The sequence below is a fragment of the Nipponia nippon genome, unplaced genomic scaffold (genome assembly GCF_047370975.1).
Source record: "Nipponia nippon isolate SJK-2023a ecotype South Korea unplaced genomic scaffold, ASM4737097v1 scaffold_7, whole genome shotgun sequence".
Taxonomy (NCBI): domain Eukaryota; kingdom Metazoa; phylum Chordata; class Aves; order Pelecaniformes; family Threskiornithidae; genus Nipponia; species Nipponia nippon.
The window spans coordinates 9,729,767-9,748,698 of NW_028262391.1; the positions used below are offsets into that span (position 1 = coordinate 9,729,767).

Below are 18,932 nucleotides of genomic sequence, written 5' to 3' on the forward strand. Positions count from 1 at the left end.
GATCTCCCTGGCAGGGTCTCTATCCGGACCGTGGGTCTCTCCTGCAGCATGCCCAGCCTGCTATAGCTGGGCCCATAGAGTTTTGTTGCATTTGGATTTCATACACACTCTAACAGTCAGCCAACTTTGCCATATTAAAGAGACATATTGCAAAAAGACTGTAAGTAACTACATAAGGACCAACCTGGGTGTATGGTTTTACACTCTGCTGTGTCTGTTTCGGATCTTTTTTCAGACATGGATTAGTGGAACATTTTATTTCCTAACTGAAAGAGAGAAATAGACCACGAACTGCTGGGAAATGAATATTATTTTAAACGTGGAGAAGCAGATTCAGAGACTATCCTGGTTTTATGCTCTCTCTCCGTTTAATTCATCTGCCATTCCAAACAAGACGTGCCTCTGTTGAATGAAGTCTCAAATAACCACATAATAGGAGAAGTCATTTATTGTGAATCAGGCTCATTCTCTGGTGATATAAATAGGCTGTGCTGTTCCACAGTCTTTTGTCAGTAGGGATTAATTAGCAATTGACCCTTGGCTGGGATTTTTTCACTACCTCTACATTTTTCATCTTATAGGGCTAAATGAGATCTTAACATTGCTCTAAGAAGCTATGCTTCCTAAGCAGCAGTTTAATTTATCCTTAGGCTATAAATCAGTAGTTCAATTTATCACTAGGTTACATATCAACAGTGAATAGTCAGGGTGGAATTGAGTTTATTATAAAGATGTTCTGTTAGAAGACACAGTATTACAGTGACTGAAACATGCTGTTAAATTTTCCATTAATGCCCAATTCTGAGTATGAATATGGAGAACCACACTTCACATACTTTACATTTAGCTTTCTAATAAATAAGTTCAATAAATAGGAATTTTGCAGATGAAGAAGCTGTACGTGTGAACAGAAGCTGCTTTACAATGTTGTCAAAAAATAACTAGCGCTATTCTTGTTTCTTACCAATCACTGGAAATTAGTAAGTAAAATATAAATATTTTACTCTTACTATGAAGACTGGAGGAACGAAGATCTGTTAAAATCACCCTTAGGATTACACAGAACTTAATTTTGTACACTAAATTTTTAATTTAGAGCATGCTTTCACACCATTTTTAGCACACAATATTTTCAAATACATTTCTTAAAAATATGAGAAATTAATAAGACTGCCCATGTAAGATTTTGTCTGTGCTCTGATCACTACTAGCTCTTGTGTTACACAATATTGCAGTTTGGCTTATTTTGGATGACCTATTCCGCATTTGGAGATTATATATAACAAAGGGCCGGATTTAGTCTGTAGTATATTGCAACATCTTGTTAATACAGTAATTTATTTGTCACAGTACAAAAAAATTAATTCCCCCCCATTTTTATATATATATATATATATAATATATAAGCCATTTATATTATCTATTTTAATAATTCTTTTCTTGGGAAACAACTCTTACGTTATCCCTAAAGATTGCCAGGAACAGAAACATTCTCGTACCAAATGAAAACACAAGTAACTCGAGCAACTGTAGTTTTACTTGTCTGAAAGGTACAGTTATTTTCAGCACACGCATTTCTCATGTTCTACCCGTAAAGAACTCCAGCAGGGCTCCCAACACCGGCAGTCAAGTGTTCGCGCTGCAGCGAGATGTTGGTCAGCCTTTGGGAAGGGCGACCGGCCCCCGGCTCCGCAGAGCTCGCGCAGGCGCTCCCCAGGCGAGCCCAGTCCGTACTCAGCCCCGTCCCGCGGTTCCTCCGGCTGACAACGCGCCGGCTTCCCTCAGCACGGAAGGCAGGATCGGACCATCGGCTGCTGAGAACCAAAGCACCTCTGCACGCGTTTGCACGCCGACATGTTTGCGGAACGCGCCACTACGTGCACGTGCAAAGCAGGCGCCTGCTTGCACCAGCTCCTAGAGAGAGCTGCTTATCTGCCAGTGGCTGAGGTGTCAGTTCACCTGGAGGCCAATTTGCCTTTAGCGGGGTCCAGATTTTTCATGAACAACCATCGTAATCTGAAAGCATAATCATGCACACATCAGTAAGCCTACCTTTTGTAAAACACTGGCACTCAAAGAAGACTGAATCATAAATTCTACTGAACTAGCAAATAATTATCAACACTAGAAGTAGATGAAGAAATAATAAAACTGTAAAGGTGAGATAACTGCATCATGACTTTGATTTAAATACTTGTTTACAACAGCAAGTGAGCAAAAGGCTAGGTATGTGGACTGAGCCTCAGAAGAGAAGACACTGCTTTCTCTTATTTTTATTTCCTATTTTTAAAGAGAGGCTGATTGAGAACATTTTTGAATGTGGGAGACTAAGTCGTTAAAACAGAAGCACTTGGATTGCTTTCTTCCTTTAGGGGATTTACTTCATTTTATTTTATCTGACACAAGTCAGAAAGAAATGAGAACATTGTAAGGAGAAGGAAAGCTGAATTTTGACACGTTATTTTCCATTAAAATTCTTCCGCTGACTTTGTTAAGCTTTTTCTAAGATCGGAAAATGAGGCTTTACCTAAAACGAATTTGAGAGACTGGTAGATTTTCCTCACACACTTGTAGCACTACAGTGTCCTACTGTCTCAAAGCAGAGGATTTCTTCAAACTGTTCCCAAATCTTTTGCATTCGTTCACAAACTCGTATCTCCGTTCTGTTTATACTCAGATAAAATATTGAGAGTCATTTCCTCGCTTTTGGACTGCACGTTGTGTTCACTTCTTCTGGACGATTTCCTGGTTGCCCTGGAAAGCCGCCTTCGAAAGGTATCACCTGCCAGAAAGTAAAGGATAGGGTCGACGCAGCTGTTGAGGCTGGCCAGACCCCTCGTCACTTGGTAAGTGGCATAAACCTTATCGTTGAAGGCACACATTTGTGGAGTCTGAAAATCCACCCTGGCTCTTAAATTTAAGGTCTTCATCACATGGAAGGGAAGATAAGACACAGCAAAGACCGTCAACACAATAATAACCAGGTAAATAGACTTTCTCCTGAGAGGAGAATTGTCCAAATCTTTGTAAATCAAAGCTTTCACAATTAGCCCATAGCAACCAAGAATCAGTATGAATGGGATGCAGAACATAAACACGGTGGTGCACATGCTGTAAACGAAGTAACTTCTCAGGTAATCATCAGCTGTCGTGTCGTAGCACGTCGTGGTTTTATTCCTCCTTATCCCCGTTCCCGAGTAGAAGAGTATCGGAGAAATCACGGCCACCACAATGACCCAGACCAAGGTGCTGATGTACACCGCGTTCTTCTTCTTCAGCCTGCCCAACGACTTCAAGGGGTGCACCACTCCCGTGTACCTGTGCACGCTTATGCAAGTTAGAAACAAAATACTGCCGTACAGGTTCACGTGGAAGATGAACCTCTGCAGCTTGCACATGATATCTCCGAAGATCCAGTCTGTTTTATTGAAGTAGTAAAAGATGAGGGCCGGCAGAGTCAAGACATACAAGAAATCGGCTAGCGCCAAGTTGAACATGTAAACCGAGATGCCGCTCCAAGGCCTCATGTGGAAGACAAACATCCAGATGGCCACGCTGTTTCCCAAAAACCCAGTGATGAAGACCAGAATGTAGACGGTGGGCAGGTAATAGAACTGGAAGCCAGTTTTGGTCAGGGAACACTTGGTGGTGGCGTTTCCCGCAGACCAGCTGCTGCTGGATAACAGGTTGGGTTCAGTTCCATTCAAAGCAGCAGAGAAGAGGACTTCGGTCATGATCCTTTCATCAGAGTCACGTAGGTCTGAGGCGAAGCAACAAAGTCTCTACAGGAACAGCAACGCATCTAAACAAAAGAAAAGAGCAAAGAAAACCTAACTGGAAGGTAAAACCTGCCCTGCTTTTCTTCGGAGGGCTTCCAAGCGGGTGTGCTCGGCTGAGCGTCTCCCACCCGCGCAGGTCGGACCGTCCCCCCGCAGCACCCAGACCCGCCGCACGGCGGGAGCCGGGGACACCTCGGGCCGCCGGGCCCCTCTCCCCGCCCCGGCCCCGGCCCCGGCCCCGGCCCCGCCGCGCCGCGCCGCGCACGGGGCTGGGGCAGGGCAGGCGGGGCAGGGGCGAGAGCGGCAGCGGGCTGGGCTGGCCCGGCCCGGCCCCGGGACGCGCCGGCGGGGAGCGGGGCAAGGAAAAGGGCGAGCGCCGCGAAGGGGCAGCGGGAGCGGGGCCGGCCGGGGGGCACCGGGGGCGGCCGCTCCGCCGGCGCTCCTCAGCCGGCCGCCGCCCCGGCCGCCTCCGCGGCTGCCGGCCCCGTCCCACAGCCCCGCCGCCCGCCGCCGCCGCTCCCCTGGCTTCCGCCCGCTCCCCTCAGCCCGCCCGGCTCCCCCCGGTCACCTCCGCCTGCCTGGCCCCGCTCCCCTCAGCCCGCCCGGCTCCCCCCGGTCACCTCCGCCTGCCCGGCCCTGCTCCCCGCCTCGCCCCCCCCCGCCGCCGCCGCCGCCGCGCCCCAGCCCGGCTCCGAGGAGCGCCGGGGCCGCCCCCACCTGCCTCCCGCGGCGCCCTTCGCAGCCCGCGCTCGCCTCTCCGCGCTGCCGGCAGCGCCCGCCCGGCGGGGGGCGGCGTCCCGCCCGCAGCTGCCCCGGCCGAGCCGGCTCCCATCGCCGGGCAGGGCAGGGCAGTCGGGGGCAGCGGCTCTACGGCGCCTCGGGCGCGGGGCGCCCCTCCACGGCGGCGCCGCCGCCGCCGCCGCGGGGAGAGCGGCCGCAGCCCCTCTGCTGCGGGAGGCAGCGCGCCGGCCCCGGGCGGACTGCGGGCGGGCGGGCGGGACGAGGCGCCGACTCGGCCCAGGGGCGCGCCGCCCGCCCCCCGCACCGCCCTCGCAGGCGGGCGGTGCTCGCCGCTCCCCGCCCGCGCCACATGGCGTCCGGGCCGCGCCGGGGCTGCGGGGCCGGGCCGGGGTGCTTCGGGGGTCGGGGGGTGGGGTGGGCCGGTGCCGCCTCGCCCGGGGCAGCGGCCTGTGACCCCCCCCCGGTGCTCCTGGCGACACCTGCCGCCCTCGGGCCGCCGCCCGGCCCGCCCGAGGCGCGGGGCTCGGCGGGGCACAGGCGCCAGCGGAGCTGCGGGCGGTGGAGGCGGTAGCGGAGCACCCGGTTGCCCCGCGCGGCCCGGCGGGAGCGGCGCCGCCGGCCAGGCCAGCGCCAGCAGGCACGGCCGCCCGCCCGCCCCCGCCGGTGTCGCCCCGCTCCAGGGGCTCCTGCGGGCACCGTGGCGGCACAGCAGCGGCAGGCGGGGCGGCCCCTCCGGGCAGAGGAGGGCAGCGTCCCCCCCAGCCCTCCGCAGCGATGGAGCAGGGGGACGCCGCGCCTGGGGCGAGCCCCCTCCTGCCAGCAGCGGTGCGTGGCGGGGCGCGGGCAGCGGGGCGCGGGCAGCGGGGCGCGGGCAGCGGGGCGCGGGCAGCGGGGCGCGGGCAGCGGGGCGCCCGGTGTGCTCCTCCTGAGCTGCCGCCAACGGCTGAACAACACTTTGCTGATTTTGCTTTCACTCAACCCTTTGAAATCTGCGCTGCAACCCAGTTTAAGCTACACGAACATGTTAATTGCTGTAAATGGAACAGCTGAGCAGAAATATGCTCTACTGACCTCTAATTAAGCGCTATACATTTGGCGCTTGAGTCAGAATACGATTATTATTTATTGTCTTAGCAAAACACAATCTGCTGGTTTCAGCCATTTCTTCCTTGTTCACATTTTAGTTAGGATGTGTGGTGAGTGATACATGAGCTAGTCATATCTGCTCTCAGCTAAAAGCTGTGTTCTAGACGGAGGATTATTAGTACTTCATGAATATGTATTCATTTTTCAAACTTTTGAGTCTGTCTAAATTATAAAACTACTTTGTTGGCAAAGCTTAATTGGGAAATCAGCTGCATATTGTACCCCTGTAGGAATATGCAAGTGGATGCAGATGGAGTTGCCAGCCTGGCATCTCTTTTGGGGCAAGTTAGACAGACTACAGCTTTGAAGCAATGGCTTAAATTTTGTAAATACAAGACCTTTTCTTCCTGTATATTAGGGTTTTTTTCTTTTTGTACTCATCCCCTAACTGCATATTTACTACTTTGAAGATTCTTTTTAATTTTAATACAAATTGAATGTGAAGAGAAGGAAAGCAAAAAATGAGATGGGAACGGCAACACCTGTAAAATCTGTGTTGTAAAGCAAGCCCAGTTTACAAAACTGTTCAGTGGTGCCCTCTAGGATTTTAAAGTGCTAGCAAAAATTAATCCTTAGCCTCGGCGTTGCTGTGAGAGAAAACACCCAACCCACAAAACAGACATATGGTGAGTACAGAATAATAATATGAAGCCCACCGTGCTGGTTTCTGAAAAAGCCATCTTGCTCCTCAAAGAATCAGCTGCATGGCCAAAACCAGGGTTCATTTTAATAAAGGACTTGGATTATTGTGTAAAAAAAAACAACAACAACAACCAACCAAGTGATGCTATTAGCATATGAGAAGCCTTTTAGTTTACCTTTCCCTTTATAATTGCTATTTCATTAGTGATTTTTTCAGTCCCATTGCTAACACATAGCCTCTCTTGGCAGCTTCCTTGAATTCCCTGTCTTGAGCAAATTTTGAGTCATACCGAAGCAGCGTTAGATAGCATCAGTAAATATGCACTATGAACTACAGCCTGTTTTCCTCTGTTACCTAAGCAGCGCCATAAAGCCAAGCCATGGAGACAAAAGGTCAGAGCGGTAATTCAGGGAGCCCGCAGCCGCCCGGGGAAGGAGGCATTCCTTAGGATTTGTGTGCTCGTGCCTGAGGCTGAGGTGCAGGATTTTCCAAGATACCTGATTCATCCCTGTAACTTTTTTCTGAGTGTCATCTCATTTTTCAATGGCTTGTTTGAAGGGTGGGCACCCAAAAAGCAGACACCGTTGTGATGGTGTTGCTCCCGTTGATTACAGGCATCAAGCTGCCTCCCTGCCCCAGCAGTTTCTGATGGTACCCTCAAGGGTGTGACATCACACTCGCGCATCATCTCCCGGCTTCTCCTGGGGAAGAACGTCCACCATCAGAAGATCAGGTGCTACCACATATGGCAAACAGCAGCATCTTTCCAGAACCACATTCACCTTTCCTCACAAGAGTCAAAAAGAGTGTTTCCCTTTTTTAATGCACATTTTCTAAAGTCACTGGCATTCTTGCCTCCTTTTTACTCCTGCCTCACATACCTCACTTCATCCAGGCTTCCCTTTTCCCTTTTTATACCCCAATTACTGTGACTGCTCGATATTTCATCCTTTGCCTAGCCTCGCAAACCTCATCTGTTATCTCTAACTACACTACGGTCCCCCTCTTGCTACAGTGTGGGGTCAGCCGGGTGCTGCTGATGGAGGGCAGAGGCATGCGAATGGCAGGGACCCTCGCTCCTCACCGGGGTTAGTGGCACTTTAGACCTGCCAAGGCACCCGCCTGCCCACTGCAGCTGCACCCGTGCAGCCCAGGCTGTATAAGCAGCTACGTCCCTGCTGCTCCATCGGCAGCCTGCCGCTCGGCACCGCCCGTCTGAGCCTGCCAGTACTGGAAATGGAAATCTCACATACTGGTTTTAACAGTTTGCTCATTCTGACTGCAGTGCTTCAGCTGCGAAAGGTCCAAGTACTTACAGGAGTAAAGAGCAAGGCATATTTTTTAGCAGCCATACTGTTCCATGCCTTCATACACAGCCAGCAAATTAGTGTCTTCCTGCTTGTATCGCTGATCTGTTCTTATTTTGGACCACAACCATAAAGCATGTTGCATTAGCACCTTTTCCTCCATAGCTCTAGCATATGCCTTGTAGCTGAATAGGTTTCTGTCTGGTATAGCTGAAACTGAATTCGTTCCAGCTTTGCCTTTTAATGCACTTTCTGCAAAATCTGGGATTTTATACCACTGATTTCCATTAAACTGAATGTTTTGTTCTGTTAACAGCTGATTTAACTCAAACGGATGATATATCCCTAATGAGAAAAGAAAGCATGCTCGAGAGCAAATGGAAATTCCCAGTCAATCAGTCCAATTAGCGCTGAACTATTGCAGTGTGTGGGTGTGCAAAGGGAACGGTCTGGACATAAATCCAGCTGTTTCTACCTGTTGGTTTTGGTTATCAGGAAGACTTAGATGCATATTTCAATATTTCAAAGTATGCCAGTATGAGCAATGGGCCCAAACCAGCTGCAGACTGAGAGGCTGATAGAAAGGACCCCCCTAAATGATCATCAGAATGCCTGCTCATAATGAGGGTAAATATATATATATACACACATATACACACACACAGAGGTATATAAGGCACTCCTTGTCTCACTCGGGAGCGCTGCTGGAAGCGGTGAGTGAGCACAGAACTCAGAGGGTGAGCTGCTCTTGACTCCCTGCTGCAGGACATTGTATCTGCTGCAAAAACCCCTATTTCACATTTTACCTGGATTGGCTTGTGACTGACTTCTTGGCTTCTGGTGAGCTTTATTCCCCTTTTCATTAGGAAACTCTTTAGGTCAAGTAATGCTTTATCACACTGTACTTTCTGTCTCCAGTCTCTGCAGTTTCATAACTTCCTTTTTCATTTGTCACAGAAGATGGCATCTCTTCCCAGCACCCCGATACAGTGTGCAGATTTTCCATGGTGAGCCTGAAATACTAATTTATTTTATTTTAAAATACGTGCATGCAATATTTTAAAATACTACACCTTCGAAGCTGTAAGAGGTCCCTCAGCTGGACTTCCAACAGCCACCTGCACATAGGTGAGAACTGAGGAAATTTTGGTTTAAAGGATTCAAGCAAACACTTATTTGTACAAAAGAAGCAAAGCTCAATCTTGTCTGTCTAAAAATACTTAAAAATATATAGTAGACAGACTGTGAGCAAAGGATATTTGCCCCAGTTTTTGTTTCCTTCCAGCCTTAGCTTCACATGCTGAAAATGCCCAGGTTTGGCCTCGACTTGTGAGTAAATCTATTTGGGAAATTTGAGGGTGAGCAGACATGTGGAAAGTTGCTTTTGTGCAATAAGCAATTTCTGTAACCTTCCTGCAAGAACTTGTGGCCCTTAGCAACTGAGGCGGAAGGTTGAACGCTGGCAAGGAAATGATGTGCAAGACAAAAACATCCGTAACAGTGAAGAAAACCAGGAAGGTGTGTAAAATCTCCCACAAGAGAGGCCCAATATTCCCTGTTCCCACTTGTGAAGGGCTGATGAGGTGGGTTTCTGGTCTGCGGTTCTGCACCAGCCCCAGGGATCCTACTGAACAGGGCAGCGCAGGAGCTGCTTGGCCGCAGAAAAGGAGCGCGCGTCCCCCTGGGAACCTGGGAGGGGGCGAGGGGGGGCAGCGGGAGGTGCAGGGAGCAGGGGACCCCGACCCCGGGGCGGCAGCGCTGGCATGCCGCCCCGCCACAGCGAGCCTGGCATGGCGCGGCACCTGCTCACCATTGCAAGCCTCGACTGCCTCCGTTTGCCTTTGCTCGGAAAACAAACCTGGGAAGTGACAGTTCAAGAGCTGATAAGAATAATTAGACGTGTCTGTTGCAGATACGACATGCACCGCTGGTTGAAAGCAAGTCTTAACTGAGTTCTCAGCCTGCTCGTGAAAACTGCCGGCAGATTACATGCCCAAAGCTTCGCTGGTGCTTCTGCCAGCAAAGTCTCTGCTTTGCCACTGCTTTGCCCTCCTGTGCTTTCTGTCCCTGCAGAGTGGAAGTTGCTGTACTTATTGCTGTTCTTGGAGACTGTCAACCTGCTTTTTAGGGGGTGAAAAAATCTTGCTGTGCTACGGTCCTCAAGGAGATACCCCGCTGCCTGCTGCTGAGGCACGGGAAGCTCGCCCCCCCACCCCGGTGCAAGAGGAGCGTGCGCCTGTGTGCATTTTTAATATCTGAGCTGACATTTTGCTGTCTTGAAAACAAAAGCTGTTCATGGGCTAATTAAATAGATCCGCACACAGCATAATGTAAGCCCCAAGGACCGACAGAGTCCCAACAGGGTGTGAACTTTGGAAGACAGAATGACAGAGTATTGTGCATGCAAAATATTATAGTTTTATAACCACTAGTGGGTAATCTGGTGAGTGGATAGTGTGAGAATTCAGAGTGCTTGGTTCGTAAGGCCCTGGTAAGTATCCAATATGACTATCATATATTCCCATAGGGATGAATACTATATGCCTTTTCTTCTCCTTCTTTGCCTTTATTAATATTATAAACCAACAAGAATAACAAACCTGCTGTTTCAGAGTGCCTTCTGTATTTCAGAATATGCAAATAGTTTCTGATCAGCACTGCCACTGTGATGCTCCTGTGATACCAACACAGCAATAAATGGAGTTAATAGAGGTGACTTATTAATCCTAGTAGAGCAACTACACTTCCAGAGTCTAAAGATAACACAGAATACTGGAAAACTTGTTCTAATTACAGCAGAGAGCATCTTGCCTCCTTCCTATATCGCCATTTTAAATTGAAATTACTATTCTCAGTAGAAAAGATCTTTTGTTCAGCTACCAGCCAAGAATGACAATTCTACTGAGAAGGTTTAATAGTGCGTTAATACTCACATTACACGGTTTTCTCAAATGGCCAAGAAGACAAACAGGCAGGAAACAGTGAAGATCGCATACCAAGGGAGACAAAATTAAGTATTTCAATTAAGTACTTGCTACCTCACGCATCGAGGAAAATGAACACAGCACTCCCTCTGAGGTGCTATAACCGAAGCATCCTACGAGCGTAGCTTGGTGGGGTACAGGGACAGGTTTTCCTGTTTGCAGGGACGCACCTCCACGTGGCCACCCAGCTGGCTGGCAGGGAAGCCATGGGGCTGCAGCGGGGCCCTGCAGGTGCCTGGTGCCTCCTTCCAGCCCTGCCTGGCTCCTCTTGCTCCCCCAAAGCCTTCTGCACCCCCAGATCCATGCTGCCACTGCAGCAAAGCTGGATTTCCCCGTGCAGCCGAGCACATGATGGCAGCACCACGTCTGACCCTAATGTTGTTTCGAGACCTAACTCTGATTTTCACTGGAGCTAGCTTGCATTTCAATGTCCAGTTGTGTACATCTGCGTAATGGGTTGGCTGGTTTTTTTAGCCCTCTCTCTGTCTTTTTCTCTGTTACCGGGACCAAAGTTAGCAGCAGGGAAGGCAGTTGGGTTTTCCCAGCCCAGCGAGGGCTGTGAGGAAGTGGGAGTCAGATGGAGCTTGCACGGCACAGCTCATACACAGCCCTGCTGCTGCGGGGAATTTTCGGGTGGTTTCAAGAGCGTTGTTAACTCTGCACTCTGTGTTAGTGATCCCAGCGGTGATCTTGTTTGAGGTGATGGAAATGGGTGTGAGCACCACGTTTCCTCAGAACAGCTCTTCAGAAGTCGGGACTTTTGCATATGTCCTCACTCCTCACCTCCTGGGCAGGTTTCCACTCTGTCTTGCCTCCTGTAGATACACATGCCTTACAGCTACAGTTAGGCACTCATACCAACAGCAAAAATTTGGTAATCAGCGTAGCAGGCATGTCCTTCAGGCTGCAGAGATCAGAGCAAAGCTCTCGGTTTTCTCTGGTTTGTCTGCAGCAAACCTGTGCTCCCTGGGCGTCAGTGATGTATCTTCAAGGGCACCTCTGACCGTGGCCAAGGAAAATGGTCCATTTGCTGGAAAACACACTTGCACTGCTGGATAATCGGTGCTGACAGCAACGAGTTACCATTTGTGTAAGGAGATGTCTTGACCATGACCTCAAGCCGTAATAACGTGCAGGGACCCCCTGGCATGCAGGAGCTGGCCCTGCCTCGCTCTGTGCCCATGGGATTGCACTGGGGGTGTGGGGAGGGCTGGATCCCTGACTCCCACCCAAGGCAGGGACTTGAAGGAGGTGGCCCTGCGTCCCCTGGCCGGGGCAGGATGGCAATGGCTGCTTTCTTGGCCAGTTCCAGATGTGCAAAGGGCGCTCAGCAGATGCTCTCAGAGGAATCGGGTCTTAGCCACTTTGCACATTCACACGGTGTCGGCCTCCAGTGCTGGCCTCCAGCGTGCGCCCGGACCCTGGCTTCGTGCTGGTTTGCAGGGCACTTCCCAAAGCTCACTGGGCTGCTGAGAGAGCAGTCCTGCTGTGGGCCCAGCAGGCACAGCTGGAGGCAGTGGCCAGTTCTGGAACACATCAAGTCACATATTATTTAGAAAATACCTGCAATTGCATCACTGGCAAATCACATCAATGGTAAATATCATCTGCTAATGGTTTAGCAGATATTAGATAATATGGTAATATTGGATTTTTAAATTAAATGTCCCTTTTAATATTTCTTTATAAAAATGGTCAAATGCAGGCAAAATTGTTTCTTGACGTTTTAATATAGTATTTGATCAGGTCATCTGTTTGGTTAAAATTATTTTTTAAATAAACACTAAAAATATAGGAAAGCTAAAATCAGACAATGTTTTCAGGTGCTAAACTTCCCTACTGTATATGAAACATGGAAAGATGATGTTACAACTGATCTGTAACAATTTTTTGAAAGCTAAGATTAAGAAATCAGAGAATAGTCATGTAATAATAGGTGAAAGCCTGGCATATTGCCTTTCTATGGACTGGAGGTAGCAACAACCACAATTTAAAAGTTGTGGAGGTGACCTCTTGCTGCTGTTAGCAAAAGCCACTTACTGAAGCCCTTCTGAGCTTTCATCCTTCCGCTCTTTATTCTGTATCCACGTTTTCTTTCCCAATCAGTCCTACATGAGTTGATCTAGATAAAAGGAGGAACATGCCATATATCCCTGCATGGTATTACATTTCCTGCAGAAATCTCACCCTATGCTATTATCCCGATGGAGCTGAAGTGAGTGACTCATCGTTTTCCATACAGTGGCATCTCGCCTGCTGTGGTGCAGAGCACCCGACGGCCTCCCAGGGCGCCTGTGCCAGAGGCTCTCACCAGCCCCATCACGTCCGATGGGAACTGCTGGGTTTGCTGCACCGGAGGGCTCGGGCCGGCGTTGGCGGTGCCCATTCCTCGAGGACAGGCCATGCCCGAGGGCGAGCACCATCCCTGCCGCCAGCAGCTGTGCTGGGCTTGTCTGAACGCTCGCCCGCCTCTCCAGGCCGGGCTGCTGCTCCCGGAGCTGGAGCGACTGCCTTGCTCGGAATGGAACTCATGCCCGTTAGTTCGCTGGAAAATGTATAACTTCTGAATTCTGTTGGATTATTATTTCCACGTGGATAAAAATAAACATCCACGTACCCTTTTGCTTTGCTGTACAGCAGCAGTTACAAGCTCATGCATTCAAACATGGAAATATTGAATATCTAACCCTAGAATTGCATTTTCAAAGGCTGTAAGTGTAACTTGATGTTATTCACCAGATCCCTGCTAATGGCACAGGCTCTGTTTAACTGTGAGCCATGTTAGAGTCTGGTTATATTTTAGATGTTCTTGAATTTGAGGGTCCAAAGCTACCAGTAATGATCGGTCAATGGTTTTTCTAATGGATCCTAAGGATCTACTTTGGCACTGGTTTTACAACAAGAATAAATAAGGCGCAATCCTTGCCCCAGTCTCATGGTCAGTGATGAAACCCAAGTGGCCCTGGGTGGTGGTGGCATCCCCCTGCCCTGCCTGCCCGCGGCACCAGCCCTGCCAGTCCCCTCCTCCCGTCAGGAATGGGTGGCCTTTTTGCAAACTGTCCTCCCTCACATTCCTGCCCGAAGGGTATAGTTTGGGGAAGGAAGGGCCTCAAAAATACCAGTCATGGAAACGGAAACTAAATTATTCAGTTTAGTGCTGCCGCATAATGAATCCTGGATTTTTAGCTGTCCTGATGCCAATACTCTATTGTATTTTATTTTGGGAATATCCGAAAATACGGTAATAACAAAGAAGTGACAAGAGTTCAAACTAAATATTAGAAGTCCCTTTTTTTGGGACTCTCTTCTGACGTGTTTGAAGCGGATCAGGGTAGGAGCACCCTGAGCAATACCTCTGCGCTGATGCCTTCGCAGCCAGACCCTTTCATTCCTCCTCCAGCTATTGTTCCTTTTCTCATTATCCTGCAGCTCTTTCTCTCTCCCAGCTGCTCTGGCCTCCTTCCTCCCGGAGCTGTGCCTCCCTGGGAGCTGCTGCATGGGTCACAGTTGCCTCTCATTACCGGGATGCTCTCAGTTGGTTTCTGTCCTGCCATTGGGCTAAAGCTGAGCGTGTTCAACATTTTCCTGGCCGCGTCTCAGAGCACCCAGGCATCCCTTGGCTCCCTGTAACTCAGTGACACTTCAATACGCATTTGACAACTTAAGGTAAAATTCGACAGCTCCCATTGACAATTAGAAGGGAGGTGATGCTAAGGAATAAGCAAAGAGATATGTCAGTACCTGAAATAAAAAAGCTTAATGAAAAGCTAATCATGTAGTACAAAGAAATGCCAGCTAGGCTCTTACTGGAAACAAATACCCTGGCAATCATTACTAAGGCTGATTCTAATTTAATGTGCAGTTGCTGAAGCAACAGCTTCAGTTTAAGCTGCAAAAGCTGAAGTGCTGCAGTCCTGGTCGGAAGCGGCACCGCTGCAGGGACGCTTCTGTCCCCAGGTCCCCTCCTCCCTTATTTAAATTCCAAATACAGATAGACTCACCCAGTTTGTATCGGAGTCGTTATTTAAAAAAAAAAAAAAAGATAGGCATGTTGACTGTAGAAAAAAACATAAAAAACATAAATATACATCTATTCTGAGATGTTGTAAAGCAAAGTTAGCACATGCCTCAGGTGACGTGTGTATGTGGACACAAGACAGAAGCGCTCCCAAGGAGCAGACCGCAGCGCGGTGTTGGTGGGAAGTCTTGGCTAAACCAGACAAGTTTCCACTTTCCCTTAGGATGACGAGGACTAGCTTCAGACCAGCTGATGGACGTTCAGACTCTGTACGGTGCCATGACAGACTGCATCGGTCCCTGCAGCGTTACAGCTCAGCTGTGACTGTTGTCCCTGAAAATGGCTCATCCCCACCAGAACCTCCCTGTTTTCAGTGAATCACAGGTCTGTTGTTATATCTGATTTATTTGAGCTTCCATTTCTAATGCCCCTGATTTTGTCTCCTGTTTCATACCAAGCAAGTCACTTTTCTGATTTTGTACCACCCACTGTGTGCAACCGTTTTGCACATTAATTCCTTCCAAATCCCTGCCCGGCTGGGTACCAAGCGATGCCCCTGCTGCCCGGCTGCTGTTGACTCTTTCCTAGACAAACCCCACATAGAGATAAACAAGGCACGCAGCCATCCAAACCCTGAGCGCTCCCCTGAAACTGTTCAGGCAAACCAAATACACCCTCCTTCCCCTCAGGTGAATTTTATACTCTTTCCCTCTTTTAGTATTTGGCTTTTTTTGCCTAGAAACCAAATCAGCTCACCCTAGGCATGTTGCACCCGCTGGCAGCACCCGTGGGGCTGTGCTGTGGGGCCGTGCCTGCCTGCTATGGCAGCAGGACCCTCTGCCCCCTGTGCCCAGGCACGGCCAGCGGCTGCTGCCCGCTGTGGGCACATCTTTCCCTCCTGCTTTTCAGCCTCTGCTTGTGCCGCACTAATGCTTTCCATCCCCTTAGTGATTGTCTATTGAGCTCTTAAGGGATTAACCTTTGGCTTTTAAAATTGGAGTTTCAGGAGCTTATTTCAGGAACCTAGTCTAAAAATGTACTGGAAAAAAAAAATCACTGGCATAGATAATCTTTTTTATAATCTCTAGAATTTATCTAAAAACCCCCACTGTTAAGGAAAAATACCTTCGTTAATGTTCATACATGAATGAGTATGGTTGTTGTTGTACGAACCTTTTAAAGCTATAAATGATTGATTTTAATGTCTTGTATTTAATGGGCAGCAAGATCAGCACTGACTTGAAACCATAGCAAACTTGCGTGTAGAAAGGCAAAAAGTCCTCTGTGAGTTTCTATTTGCCACTTTGATTTCTAATATAAGTAAAATCAAGAGGAATTATAAATGGGGGAAGGTAGAAAAGCTGTACTCCTAGAACTGCAGGGCTGTCTCAGGTAAGGATCAATACCAAAACATACTGCCATTTAATACCAGCTTTCTTAAGAGAAACTTGTCCTTCATGCACAGGACCAGCATCATCGCGCAGAGCTTGCCGGGAAGCGCTGGTGTTGCAGCCGTGGTGGATCCCATGTAATGGATCCCGTGTAATGGATCCCGTGTAACCCCATGTAATCAACTGTCACTTTGCAAACATTGTTCCTGAAAAGTTCCTTTAAGAGTTCCTTAAAGATTCCTTTTGTAAAGTGCTGAGATAGCCAGTGTGATACGCAGCCAAGCAGCCTAAATCTAATTCACTCCGGGAACTGCGCTAACACAGAACTCGCCGCTCTGCGTGCGGCAGCACACCAGCCAACTCACGTCGCTGCAGAGCCCCGGCCCGGCTTCTGGAGCAGCCTTCAGTGCAACTTCCACTCATCTCCAGTAGCCAGTTATCTAATTCTTCAACTAATGAAACATAACTCTATTTTAAGACGTATCTTATAAAATGCTTTTCAGTTGTTCTCACAATGTTTGTCATTTGTGTTCTGGTATTTTGTCCGCACTGATAGTTATTTTACTGTAATCTGCTTTAGCTTCGTTCTGTACTCGTCATGAGAGAGGGGAGAGGGGAAGCATCGCTGGCAGCTGTGGCTCCGTGGGGACCCTTGCTGGGGACCCGGGATCACCCCAGCACCCTTCCCGGGAATCCGCCCCGCGCCATCTCCCTCCTGCTGCCTGCCCAGGCCATTTCTGCTCTTAGGAGTCCTTGTCCATCTGCCAGTGCCCTCGCCAGGGAAAGGGCAGGGATGAGCTCTACCTGCTTTCAGACCCTCACTGACTTGGCTTAGGCGCCCCAAACTGCACAGAGCTGCCTACTTTTTCCTTTCTGTACCCCTGACCTTTAAGAAATGGCTTCACCACACATAATAATACATTTTTAAAATCTTGATTTGACACGGTTGTAAATGTTAAGAAAAGAGAAAGCTCCCTATGACTCTGTGCGGTTTTACGGGAAACAACTGAGATGTGACTATAAGCTGTGAATACAAATTGCTTCAGACTTGGAGTGCCCTTTTATGTGCTATCCTATTACTACTGCACAACCACAGAGAGAGTGATTTACTGAAATTCCAATGTCTGGAAGAGGAAACACCAGTGAGATATGTCTGGTGATCATTCCCTTTCTATGAGAGAGCTTGGGCGTTGCTAGTGGCTGGTTTTCCCCTTATCTCTACATGAGAAGGCACGAGGGGACAAAGACAGAAAAAATTCCTTCGGCCTGAGTCACTGAGAAGGAAAAAATGACAGTAGGAGACAGAGAGAGCGATGTTTGTAGTAGATTTGTGTAATCCTGGTGCAAAGACTTCGACCAAGTAGTGGCTTATCCTACAAAACATGCCGCCGTCCCCAAGCCAAGCTCAGGCACAAGCCCAGCCACTACCCTGCACCCAGGTTTTTCCTTGGTGGACTGCTTTCTCCATGCCTAACAGCTTGGTTGCAAACCATAGACTGAGATTTTTTGCCCTGTGCTGGCTAGAAAACTGATGGACGGGTTGTACCGGAATTGAGTTCTAATTTAGCAAAAAAAAATGAGCACGAGCAGGAGGAGCAGGGAGCGACACCTCTGCAGCAGCAACCCCAGGGAACAGCTTCCTAAAAAAGCCAGAAGGCATAAATTCGCTGCTGTGAGCCCCAGCAGCAAGGCAGCCCGCCCGTACCAGGGCTGGCTCCACTGCCTCACCTCGCCAGGGTTCAACATTTCTTCCTTTGTGTGGAGCGCTGGCCCTGGTCAGCCCAGATCTGTTTAAACGTGGGAGGAATATAAAGACTGTGCCTCTTTCTCCAGCAGATTAAAAAAAAAGCCCTGGAGACTTACGGGGCTCATGTTTTCTGGTGGCAGGATACCAGCAAACCCCCTTCTGGGCATAAAGACCCCAGTGAAGAGCTCAGATTTTAAGCCCATCTGTATCACTGGTTTCACCCGTGCTGCGCAAGGCAGCCCACGTATGACCAGGTCCAGAGCAAAGGCTCCCCCCAGCAGCCCTTTTGCAGCCATTTCCAGGGTCAGGGCATGCTCACCGTCCCAGAGGTGCTGGCGGGCTGCCTCATCCCAGCCCCATCCCCAGAGACTGCAGACACCCGGTGCCGCTGGGCTTGCTGGGGTGCCAGCACTGGCTGCTGAGAGGGGAGGGCAAAGCCACAGACAAGCTCGTTTGTGGCTCAGTCTGATTTTGGCAGACAGTTTAAATAGATGCTAAGTGATGAGGGAGCTCTCGAGGAAAGGGGAGCAGGACTTTGCCTCCTGCTGTTTGTGCTGTGCCCAGGAGGAAGGCACCCTCCATGCTGTCTTAATGGAAATAAATGCCTCCCTGATACAGGTGCTAATGAAGCTTCATCTCTTTGGCTAAGGCAGCTGCAGGAACCCTGCCAAATCCCCTCGGTCCGGCTGCAGCGGAGAAAATAGCAGCCAGGGCAAAGGCTTAGTACTTTTGTAAAGTAATGAGAGAAGAGGTATCATCCTGCCAAGCTTGCTGGTCAAATAATGAGATTGAATCTCTGAAGTCATAATTTGGCGGTGAACAGGACTACTTCTATATAAACTGACGGGTCTAATTATTGGACCTATTTCTAGAAAAAATTGGGAGCAGGTGTCCGGCAGCCTGCTCCAGAACAAGGGTGGTTTGCAGGGTCCTCCAGCACCAACAGCCCCAACCCCCTTTGCCCTGAGGCTGCCCAGGTACCCAGCGAGGGTGCGGGGTCACACACTGACCCCCCCCCAGGTGATGGGATGCCCCTGCAGACACATCTCGCTTTTGCTGCACAAGGAATGTCCCAAGAGCTTTGCAGGAGAGTGCTTAATTGCTGAGAGGCCCCTTGTGCCAGCCCTGTAAACTGCTTAGAGCCTGCTAAGCAGCAAGCTGCTGGAATGGCATCAG

General features: G+C 49.4%; 1 protein-coding gene and 1 long non-coding RNA gene across 4 annotated transcripts; one reads left to right on the forward strand and one right to left on the reverse strand.

The window, feature by feature from the left end:
- Positions 1 to 702: 702 nt before the first annotated feature.
- P2RY1 (purinergic receptor P2Y1) lies at positions 703 to 4,651 on the reverse strand. 2 transcript variants are annotated; one of them, XR_015700700.1, is made up of 3 exons: positions 4,497 to 4,651; positions 2,528 to 3,802; positions 703 to 2,016 (listed from the first exon to the last, which is right to left on the reverse strand). XR_015700700.1 is itself a non-coding variant. In XM_087740371.1 (2 exons), exon 2 carries the CDS (start codon positions 3,732 to 3,734, stop codon positions 2,643 to 2,645), a length of 1,092 nt encoding a protein of 363 aa, XP_087596497.1. In that variant the 5' UTR covers positions 3,735 to 3,802; positions 4,497 to 4,651; the 3' UTR covers positions 703 to 2,642. The 2 variants fall into 2 exon arrangements, 1 of the variants encoding a protein (XP_087596497.1); XM_087740371.1 differs by having other exon boundaries at positions 703 to 3,802.
- A 559-nt stretch (positions 4,652 to 5,210) lies between these two features.
- On the forward strand, positions 5,211 to 16,896 carry LOC148050793 (uncharacterized). Of its 2 annotated transcripts, none has more exons than XR_015700701.1 (4): positions 5,211 to 5,345; positions 8,574 to 8,623; positions 14,842 to 15,002; positions 16,084 to 16,896. It is a non-coding gene; the product is annotated as an uncharacterized LOC148050793 (long non-coding RNA). The 2 variants fall into 2 exon arrangements; XR_015700702.1 differs by lacking the exon at positions 5,211 to 5,345 and adding an exon at positions 6,923 to 7,042.
- Positions 16,897 to 18,932: the final 2,036 nt, after the last annotated feature.